This window comes from Eurosta solidaginis, chromosome 3 (assembly GCF_040869045.1).
Source record: "Eurosta solidaginis isolate ZX-2024a chromosome 3, ASM4086904v1, whole genome shotgun sequence".
In the NCBI taxonomy this organism is placed as follows: domain Eukaryota; kingdom Metazoa; phylum Arthropoda; class Insecta; order Diptera; family Tephritidae; genus Eurosta; species Eurosta solidaginis.
The window spans coordinates 230,991,984-231,004,075 of NC_090321.1; the positions used below are offsets into that span (position 1 = coordinate 230,991,984).

A 12,092-nucleotide genomic window follows, 5' to 3' on the forward strand; every position below is an offset into this window, starting at 1 on the left:
TTTTATGGGGTGCTGGTCTGGTGGAAAGCATTGGACACGGTGAGCACCTCCAAAATGAGGGGTGGCTTTCCTTAATTCGCTAGTCGACACACGTCGGTACGATACTTCAGTTCGATATCGAACGATAGACGGAGCCGTTCTGGTTTCCGTATCTTGAGTATGAGTACTTTAGCTTTCATACTGCAGAGTTTAGAAATGTTTTTGAAGTTATCAAAATATTTTCTATTGTCAATAGTGCATGTTTTTTAAATTTTCATAAAAAAAACCATTTCTTAAATAGTCTCAAAAGCATAAATGTTCAACTTACGAATATGCAATTCCATAGCTAATTGTATATCGAATAGTTTTTATCGAATGGTACGACGTGTTATGGAAAGCGAAAACGATGATTTGATACTCGTTCTTGTTCGATATCGAATCACGAAAAGCCAACTTTAGTTCGTTAAAATTTGGTTGTTCATTTTAATCCGGAAACTTTCATTGGATAAGAATTTCGGATTAAATCAATTATAGTTCTACAACTTTTTCCTTAGTAAGTCATGAAAAAACCTTAAAAATCAAAGTCGAAGAAAGTCAAAAAAATGAAATTTCGCAGGCTCGAAAATTCTCTTTTTGGGTATGCGTAGCGGAACTTTTTTTTCCTGAGCCCAAATCTTATCGAAAAATTGATGGCGCGATATCGGTTCATAAATCGACCAAGTCTAATGTATATGGGGTATTCCATCCCATTTCGACCAATTTTGAACCCGACCCCTTTAGAATTGGCTGAAAGTTTTTCTTCTTTTTCTAGCTTACGAAAGACGTTTTTCAGTTTTTCAAATTTTTTCATCCAACTCAAAAAAAGTTATGAATTTTAAAAAAAAACACCGTTTTTTTTTCAAAATGCAATAACTTTTTCAAAAATTGACCGTTGGGATCTGTTTTTTTTTTTTAAATTTGTTTTTAAATGTACTTTTCGGAAAAAATTCAAAATATTTTTAAAGTTTTTTTTTGTAATTTTTCAGTTTTTCGAATTTCCTCCTTTTTTTCTCATAAAAAACTTCAATCAATTCTGCAATCATCCCCACTAATCCCGGAGTGGGCCGAGAATTTTTTTTTTTTTTATTTAATTGAAAAAAAAACTTAAAATTTTTTTTTGTTTTTTTTCCGAAAAGTACATTTAAAAACAAATTTAAAAAAAAAAGAGACCAAACGGTCAATTTTTGAAAAAGTTATAGCATTTTGAAAACAAAAACGGTGTTTTTTTTTTTAAATTCATAACTTTTTTTTAGTTTTATGAAAAAATTTGAAAAAATTCTGAAAAACGTCTTTCGTAAGCTAGAAAAAGAAGAAAAACTTTCAGCCAATTCTAAAGGGGTCGGGTTCAAAATTGGTCGAAATGGGATGGAATACCCAATATACATACAGTTACTCACAAAAATAATTACACACTTAGTTTATGCTGAAAAAACTCAAATGCAGTGGCTCACAGCTTAGTTGATAATTTTCATCTAAGATATCGCAAATTCCCCAACAGAAACCACATTCAAAAAATGTCACAGGTTATTCAAAGGTAAGGAGAATATTTCAAAAATAACCATCAAAATTTTCAAATTCAGAATTTCTAGAAAATTTTTGAGTATGCAGTTTTGCAGCCCAATAAATTTTAGTATAATAATGTGCAAGTTAGAAATAGCTCAAATTTTTTCCTGAATTTTCAGAATTTTTTTCGGCGAGGGTGTTGAGCAATTTCTTCCATACATCCCATGAACAAAAACGCATTTTGTATGTGGGTATTTTGCTCAGCACCCTCGCCGAAAAAAATTTTGAAAATTCAGGAAAAATTTTGAGCTATTTCTAACTTGCACATTATTATACTAAAATTTATTGGGATACAAAACTGCATACTCAAAAATTTTCTAGAAATTCTGAATTTGAAAATTTTGATGGTTATTTTTGAAATATTCTCCTTACCTTTGAATAACCTGTGACATTTTTTGAATGTGGTTTCTGTTGGGGAATTTGCGATATTTTAAATGAAAATTACCAATTAAGCATTTGAGTTTTTTTCAGTATAAACCAAGTGTGTACTTATTTTTATGTGTAACCGTATATTGAAATTACTTTTATTAAGGCTTAAGCTCTGAAAAAAATGGTTTGGTCCAATATCTACAGAAACAAGTAAGGAAGGCTAAGTTCGGGTGTAACCGAACATTACATACTATCCTGAGAGCTTTGAAGACAAAATAAGGGAAAATCACCATTTAGCAAAATGAACCTAGGGTAACCCTGGAATGTGTTTGTATGACATGTGTATCAAATGAAAGGTGTTAATGATTATTTAAAACATAGTGGGCCTTAGTTCTATAGGTGGACGCCTTTTCGAGATATCGCAATAAGGGTGGACCAGGGGTGACTCTAGAATGTGTTTGTACAATATGGGTATCAAATTAAAAGTATTAAAGAGGGTTTTAAAAGGGAGTAGCCCTTAGTTGTATATGTGAAGGCGTTTTCGAGATATCGACCAAAATGTGGACCAGGGTGACCCAGAACATCTTCTGTTGGGTACCGCTAATTTATTTATATATGTCATACCACGAACAGTATTCCTGCCAAGATTCCAAGGGCTTTTGATTTCGCCCCGCAGAACTTTTTCATTTTCTTCTACTTAATATGGTAGGTGTCACTCCCATTTTACAAGTTTTTTCTAAAGTTATATTTTGCGTCAATAAACCAATCCAATTACCATGTTTCATCTCTTTTTTCATATTTGGTACAGAATTATGGCATTTTTTTTCATTTTTCGTAATTTTCGATATCGGAAAAGTGGGCGTGGTCATAGTCGGATTTCGGCCATATTTTATACCAAGATAAAGTGACTTCAGATAAGTACGTGAACTAAGTTTAGTTAAGATATATCGTTTTTTGCTCAAGTTATTGTGTTAACGGCCGAGCGGAAGGACAGACGGTCGACTGTGTATAAAACCTGGGCGTGGCTTCAACCGATTTCGCCCATTTTCTCAGAAAGCAGTTATCGTCATAGAATCTATGCACCTACCAAATTTCACAAGGATTGGTAAATTTTTGTTCAACTTATGGCCTTAAAAGTATTTTGTTGCACAATATCATTACTGGAGTTGAATGTTGACATAATTTACTTATATACTGTAAAGATTTTAAATTTTTTGTTAAGATTTGGCTTTAAAAATTTTTTTTTTTAAAGTGGGCGTGTTCGTCATCTGATTTTGCTAATTTTTATTTAGCATACATATAGTAATAGGAGTAACGTGCCTGCCAAACTTCATCATGATATCTTCAACGACTGCGCCCATTGTCCAAAAGTTTACTAATTTGCTATTTTGCGTCATAAGATCAACGCACCTACCAAGTTTTATCGCTTTATCCGTCTTTGGTAATGAATTATCGCACTTTTTCGGTTTTTCGAAATTTTCGATATCGAAAAAGTGGGCGTCGTTGTAGTCCGATTTCGTTCATTTTAAATAGCGATCTGAGATGAGCGCCCAGGAACCTACATACCAAATTTCATCAAGATACGTCAAAATTTACTCAAGTTATCGTGTTTACAGACGGACGGACGGACATGGCTAAATGAATTTCTTTTTCACCCAGACCATTTTGATATATAGAAATCTATATCTATCTCGATTAGTTTATGCCGTTACGGATTACCGTTATGCGAACAAAGTTAATATACTCTGTGAGCTCTGCTCAGCTGAGTAGGTATAAAAATAAGCATTTTGTTGTCGCATAGTTTAAATTGTGTAGAAACTTATACGCAAAAATACAGAAGAAAATTGTATTACTTAAACACAAAAAATAGTTTTTACTAAAATAATTTAAAAAAGTATATTTTTAACAAGTTTTGTTCAAAACAGAAAAAACAATTCATACAATTTGTACAAGGACATACATACGTACATACATATTCATGTCAAACTCACATATTTGCATATATGCATACATGGGTTGGAAACTGATATACACAAACAGCATTAATGACAATTTTTAAATGTTTACAAAAAGTGGTTACAAAAACAAAAAACAATAAAAATGTATGCCTCTTAATCAAATAAATGCGATAAGCAATAGAAATTTGGGTATAAATCATTTTTGTTTCAAGATTTTGTTATTTCGTTTTTATTTATATTTTTTTTAAATTGCTAGGAACATCAAATAAATTCAATTGCAAGGACAATAGTGTTTGCTTGCCATGTTTCTTTATTTAATGTACATATATGTAAACTTTGTGCTCATACATAAATACATACCACGTAGTACATACATATGCAGTTTTTGCTTTTGTGCGCTTAGGAAGTTAATTTTTGTAAATAAATTTTGTTGTCGTCGTCATCGTATGTGCGCCATTTCTTTGTCTACATGGATTTTTAACCAAACTATTTTATTTATTTTTAGTTTTTAAAATTATTTTCAAAATAAATTGAACCTATATCTCCTAATTAGTAATATTTTTGTTGCATGCCTTGCTTATTTCTCAGATTTGTTTTGCATTATGTTTTCTTTGTTAGAATTTAAACGTTTATATTCTTAACGGGAACAGCACACTCCTTTAACCTCGCTTTCATCCTCATCTTATTGCCATCCATCAGTTACTTTCTTTAAATATTAAAAATATTTTGTACCTATTTAGCATGCCCATTACTCAATACAGCTGGTAAAACGTTTGATTGTTGCACAACTGCATTAATTACTTCAATTTCTTTTTTCAAAAATGCCCCACTCTCTTCAACACCATTAACTAATCTATCAAGTGTATCATTGCCACTACTACCGCCCCCACCACCAATACCACCCTTACTGCCATTTGCTGTTGCCGTTGTCATCGTCGGCGTCATAGCTACCGCCCCACCAATACGTCTACGCACTCTACCATCATCATGTGCATGTATTGGTAATAATTTGGCAAAGTTGCGATTGCTCATTAAATCATTTTTAAACTCAACGATGCCGCTCACCGTTTCTGCTACAGTCTTATCAATGAATTCTTCAATATTCTTTGTCTCTGTTTCAATTTTCTCTTTGAGCTTATTACCCAACTGATCCATTTCGCATTCTACATGCTGAACACTAACCGCTTCGCGTGCACATGCTACACTTGGTGATAATAGTGGCGGTGGCGCCGTTGGTTTTGTTGGCATATATTTGTTCGTTTTTGTTGCTGTGTCTTCGTTGACGTTTTCATCATTATTATCGTCAACGGCGTGATCATTTCTACTGTATTGAGGTATTTTTGTTGTCACGGCATCATTAAGTACATCGCCATCTTTTCCAGCTTCATTGACAGACGAAGATGTAACGGTATTGAATTGATTATTATTGGAATTTTTATCACTTATTTGTTGTTGTTTTTGTTGTCTTTGAGATCGTCGTTCTCCGCGCACAAATTTAGGTAAAATAAATATGGTAACAAGTGCGGCTATATGAAGGCACAAATAAAATTTCAGGTACAATCGAATGCTGCCCTGTAATGAAAGAGAGAGATATTTAATAGATCCAGTTTACTTTTTAAAACTTCATTATGAGGAAATTATCGCCCTACCCCATTTTGAAAAAAAGGTCTTTTCGCGCAAGTGGGTAATAATTTACAACAGGGGTGAATTGCTAACACAAGTCCAAAAAGCCGGGAGTGGCATCAAAACGCGTTATGGCCCCGGTATTAACACGAAGGCGGAAATAAAAAAAATCAGTTCTGTTTAGGGATATTTGTTACGGCTTGTCTGTGTGTTTATTGAAAATAAATTATAGTCCCTCTTGAGTTTGTTGTTATTGTTGCTGCGATAAAAACACTCCACGAAGGTTTTGGGTATTGTTCCTGACGTTGATTTTGCCGGAATATAGATTCGGTACGTTCCGGTAACAAGCACCAGGTATAAGGCCGACCATCTCGGGAACGATTTAATATGACCACATTGAACCTTCTAGGTCATCCCCCAGTTTCATTTTGGGAAATGATACATATGTATTTACAGGGCCGTAGAGAGAAAATCCGGGCCCGGGACTAAACAACTTACGGGCCCCCTATAAATGATACATATGTATTTACAGGGCCGTAGAGAGAAAATCCGGGCCCGGGACTAAACAATTTACGGGCCCCCTATAAAAAATCCACTAATTCATTTGATTAACTTGAATTAATGACGTCTCATTCATGAATCATTATTGATGGATTACGTCAAAAAAAATTTTTGCCACATCAACTGATTTTTAGACTAAGAGCTGACAATAAAATTAACACAGAATATTTACTATTTATATTATTTTATTGTAACGTAGAAATAAAATTCTCGTTTAACAGCCACATATTGCTTCAAATAACCTTTTCTGGTTATTTGGTAACATTTTAATACATTTATGATAAATTTAATGATGATTATAAATTTTAAATAAATAATAAATAAATAAATATAGAAAGTTCGGATATCAAAGAGTGGCTTTACTTGCTTTTTTCGCTGCAAAACTTTATAATAATATCAAAATTTAACTGTCTTGCCAAAACGGATCCATCACAAAGCGTGGCAAGTCCTGAAACTCGCTCTTGAGATGAACACGATCTATGAAAGTTTTTGATTCTTGAAAAGACGCTGAAGGAACGTTCTGCGCTAGCTACAGTGACAGGTATAGTGCAAAAGATACGTAAAGCAACACAAATGTTGGAGAAAATCGTATACAGATTTTGAACATACATATGTAGATGGCATTTAGCTAGCAATTCCAATGGTGACAGACCTTTATCAAAATTTGCTTTGTAAATGTGTTTCAAGTGAACTATTTCGTATTCTAAGCTTTGAGAAATGTCCGACTTGTATTTTTCGACAATTTCGCTGCGCTCGCCCGAACCGTAGTTTCATCCATGTCTTCAAATTGCCACAAAAAGGAAAAGGGCTCGCTCAAATTTCTCATAGCTGCAAATCGTTCAGTAATGCCAGTGATTCTCGGATCAACGATAACCAGGAATGTATTGTTTTTAAAATCAGACTCTGAATCATCCGTAATCATCTCACTTAATTTTCTTCAGAACGTCTTTTGGGTTTCTCTTTCGAATGTCCGGAAACTTTGGCGAGATGTTCAATTGAATAGCAACTGTTTTGCATTCGTTTAAAATTGTTTCCCATTGGTTCCTGATTAACTCCAAATCAGCTAATAAGGCATCAAGATGTCGGCCCTCAACATCTATGGTAGCGTCTCTAGCTTGGAGGACCACATTTCTTTCGTTAATGGTAGTCAGTATTTTGAACTAAATTGAGGACAGCAAGATACATTTGTAGCGACTACCCAAATCGAACCCTACCGCAATATGTGGCAACATCATAGAACAGCTGAGTTTTAGCAACTACAGCCAACGTCTAGTAATACTTTGCATTTCAACGCATAATATAATTTGGGACTTTCCCTTTTAAGATACGACATTGTTCTTTTTAGTTTCAGTTTAAGTTTTATTTGAGTTAATAAATATAGAATAATAAACATAACGTTCTATACATTCGAACTTGTTGATGTACTTGAGAGTGCGGGTAGCATCACCGTATTCTTGCGCCGTCAAATTTGGCTTTTGGCTGAAAGACTATGAAGAGAGCTAGGTACATTTTTTTTTAAGGATGTCCTATCGTTGTGGAGTGCTGCTGAAAATAGTAAAACATTTTTTACAACTCCGAAGAAATTAATTGCAGCCGTACAATATTCTGCAGCATCAACACCACATAAATTGAGACTGTGGGTTGCACAAGGCGAGTAATCAGCATTCCAGTTTATGTCGAGAATGTGACGTACTGCTCCGTTGCAAGCTCCTTTCATATTGGCGCCGTTATCGTACCCTTGTGCGCGACAATCTTCAATCAAGTATGGGAAATTAGATCAGCGATTTTCTGACCAGTTTTTTGGTAACAATTCACGAAAGCCAAAAACCGTTCTTGAATTGTAAAATTTGTTGCTTTCAAATTGAAATGGAGTTAGCGCAGAATGAACGTAGTCAACGTGACTAGCATCAACGATAATAGCAAAATACTTGGCTTTCTGGCCTTGATCTAATATAGTTTCCGTCACGCGCTTTGCACAAATTTCTGTAAACTCGTTCTGAATGTCTGGGGAGAGATATTGAACTTGTATACGTTTGTGCTGCTGTTGTGAAATCCTAAATTTCTCCAAATGATCTCTAAGTATCGGATCATATTGGCTTATGAGATCTTAGATGCCCAAAAAATTTCCATCGTTTCGTTCACCAAGATGTATAATTTCGCCTTTGAAAGCTAGGCCTCTTTCACCAAAAAATAAAATAGAGTCTAAAATTCTATATAAAATTTCATTCCACTTTTGAGTTTCAGTGATTAGCTGGTCATTGATAAGTGTATCAATTGTAGCCTCCTTTTGAATTAGATTTTGTAAAGATCGCCATTGAATAACACATTTATTGTGATCTTGAATAGTTTCGTGTGATGGCAGTTTATCATATAGCTTCTTCCATACCTGGAATTTCGAATATCCGCAGAACAAATTTTAGGTCGATTTAAAATATTGGTGCTTAATAGACGACATGGTAGACAATAAAAAGCATTGCTACTGGCACTCCACACTACCCAGTCACGCTCCTTTTTCTCTCCATTTGGCAAGATTCTGTTTAACAACGAGGTATGAAATGCCTCATCACGTGGAAAAATAACAGGACACTTTTGAGGACCTCGAGGAATTATTTCGTTTTCTTCAGATCGCAAAAACTTATTATTCAAGGTATCGATATCGAAGTCGTTTAAATAATCTTGACTTTGATACAGAGTTGGTGGTATTGTTGGAAGACTTTTTGAAGATGAACCTTCATCAGTGTCACCACGAAAACTTTACGATTTCGGATTCATGTAAACATACATTTTTGTTTGATGTTTTTATTGTCTCCTCAGGACCAGGCAAACAATTATTATCAATATTCGTTGCTTTTGAAATTCGGCTTAAAATGTGCACATGGAACAACTAAAGACTCTCCTCAATTAAAAAAATTTCTTAGTACCTCTAAATCGCGGGCCCGCTGAGAAACCCCGGGCCCGGGGGGAATCCCCCCTTCCCCCTCCCCCTCCCCTCTCGTCGGGCCTGTGTATTTATAACGCTATGATCCTTAAAACAATAACGAAATAGTTAGAAATCTGCCGCCGTTAAAAAATTTTTTAGCTTCAGTGTATCTACATCTATATATATGTATGAAAATCAAATTCTATGTGTGTGTGTGTGTTCGCTATGGACACGTTTTTCCCGCACTTCAATCATCACCAAATTTTGGTTATAGGTTCCTTCGATCAACACGAAGGTTTTAGGCTAAAAATAATTCCGATATATAAAGGGGGCGTGGCACAAATGGAATCTTTGGTACTGCATAACTCTAAGGTATACATGCCAGAACATTGAAATTCAGTAAGGAGTTATATGAGGTCAATCCCTAACACCACCAAGAAAATGTGGAATTGGGAAAAAGGGGGCGCGGCACCTCCCATACAAATGGAATATATCATACTGCATATCTCTGGATGTAGTAATGGTAGGATAATGAAAATTGGTAAGGAGCTATATGATGACAAGTCCTAATACCTCCAGTAAAATGTGGAATTGAAAAAAAGGGGCGTGGCACCTTCCCTACAAATGGGATTTTTTAGAACTATGGCTGCCGTACAAACTTAGGTTTTCTTAACACCTAAAGTTTGACTGCATTGTTGAGTTTGGGTGTTATTCCTTTTGGACGTTTAGTAATATGCAGCCATTAAAAAAATTTGTTAGCTTCAGTCTATCTACATCTTCTATAAAAATCAAATTCTGTGTGTGTTCCCTATGGAAACGTATTTCCCACACCTCAATCGTCAGCAAATTTCGGCTGTATGTTCCTTAGATCACGACGAATGTTTCTCATATTTCAGAATTTTAAATTTATTTTTTTTGCTATGCGAACGAGAAATCTTAGCTCCCAAAAAAGATCATGTTAACAAAATCAATGATCGCATTCAAAACCAAATTCCTGGTGAAGTGACGAAATATTAATCGATCGACAGTTACAGATGAAGATCAAATTGTGAATTATCCAATTGAATTTCTAAACTCCTAAGAACCACCTGGAATGCCTGCGCATATATTAACTTTGAAAATTGCCTCACCAATCATGCTTCTTCGGAATTTAGACCCACCAAAATTGTGCAATGGAACCAGACTTTGCGTTAAGAAATTAATGCCGAATGTAATCGAAGCAACAATCATCAGAGATAAAAGCAAAGGTGAATATGTGCTCATACCACGAATCCCAATGATTCCTACAGATTTGCCATTAAATTTTAAGCTCTTACAGTTTCCTGTCGCCTTGCTTTTACAATTACAATCAACAAAGCGCAAGGACAATCGCTTACTGTTGCAGGCTTAAATTTAGAGAGTCCGTGCTTTTCCCATGGCCAGCTATATGTTGCTTGCTCTAGAGTTGGAACGCCAAAAAATTTGTTTATCTTTGCACCGAACGAAAAAACCAAAAATATTGTGTACCCACATGCATTACAATAATAAAATGTTTTAAACGAAAATTTCACCAAATATGCGTACAAAATTCAATTCAATTTACAGAACAATAAACTAAATTATCAACAAACAAACCAGAAAAAATAATGCAACATTCATTCGATCTCGGGCGTTACAACGTACGCCGGGTAAAGTTAGTGACTTTTAAATAGCACCGAAAACAATCCAAAAATGATCCGGAGAAAGCCATTATATTATATTGAAATAGTCTTGAAACGAAATATAGAGATGGCGTTTTCGATGCTTCAGTCGGTAATTCATCTGCGTGTTTATGGCGTTCAGCGCGATGGTACTGCTATGCATTTTGCGAAAGCCATGCTGATGGGTGGCTAACCGTAGATTCAAAGTGGCGCATGACGGTTTCCAAGGTTTTCGTTACTGCCGAGAGGAGTGATATCGGTCGATATTACTCACCTTCGTTAGCTGGTTTTCCAGACCTTAGTAGTGGAATTATTTAAAGGAATTTGAAGTTTGAAAACGTCCGTCTTGTAACTTACTCCCTCATCGCCAAGGTGTTTCAGCATATGCATGGCTATACAACCTCTGTCGGGGTGATGATAATGGGTGGCACGTCGTGTTTGTATTTATGTGCCCGTCTGTTTGCACGACGTCTTGCCTTGTCTACTGAAAGATGCATTACAAATCGCGGGCAGAAAGCGCGCGCGCATTTTTTTTGAGACCGACAGAGTTCTGTCGCAAAGGCGATAGATATTTTATCATAGTATTTTGTCGGGTAAGACAAGGATCTGATGGTTAAGCACAATTTACCAACACCCGCAGAAGAAATTTTCGGGTCCATTACCGTACCTTAACGCATATTCATCTATATTTCAGATTGGTAAATCTACGAGCATACGGTCTACTTTCACTTTCAATTTCACATTTAAGAAATCCAAAATTTCCCATAAGCTTCGCTAAGTTTTGCATATTTTTACAAGCATTGAAAAAATACTTCTATTTCTTGTCGCGTAAGAACCGCATTATATATCGACCTATCCAAATAGAAAGGACATAAGTGAAAAGTTTTGTTAAGAGGGATGTATCCCAATCCAGAGCTTTAATAAAGTCGCACCTTAAGAGGCCAGTTAATTAGAGAGAGAGATATAAAACCTTAATCTAGCTGAATTCCCCTCCACAATTCGTTAGCGACTTAAAACGATATACTCTAGCTGCCATATGAATCGATAATTAAGCTCAAATTAAAAAGTTCTTTGCGAGTTGCGAAAAGAAATTAAAGAAAGTTGAAATTACATACTTTTTGACAGAATTTTTTTGTTTCAGTTATACCTATATGACACTACTTTATTTTCTCTTATATTTTTTGTCGCCCTCCCTCCTAATACGGTTACAGTATTAGAAAAAAAATACAACCTAGCTCATTAAAACCAAACGAGCCAGTTTATATTTCGATAGGTTTTTTGACATTCGGCCGTTTTTTCTTTATTTTTTATGTTTATACTCAGCTGAGCATAGCTCACAGAGTATATTAATTTTGTTCGCATAACTATAATCCGTAACGGCATAAACTAATCGAGATAGAT

General features: G+C 35.1%; 1 protein-coding gene across 8 annotated transcripts in view; it reads right to left on the reverse strand.

Moving 5' to 3' along the window:
* Positions 1 to 3,820: 3,820 nt before the first annotated feature.
* oys (oysgedart) overlaps positions 3,821 to 12,092 on the reverse strand; it is a 100,941-nt gene continuing 92,669 nt past the window's right edge. For all 8 annotated transcript variants that reach the window (XM_067775468.1, XM_067775464.1, XM_067775461.1 and 5 more), the window contains one exon: positions 3,821 to 5,480. In XM_067775468.1, coding sequence (XP_067631569.1) covers positions 4,641 to 5,480 — 840 coding nt within the window. In that variant the 3' untranslated portion in view covers positions 3,821 to 4,640. The remainder of the gene's footprint in view (positions 5,481 to 12,092) is intronic.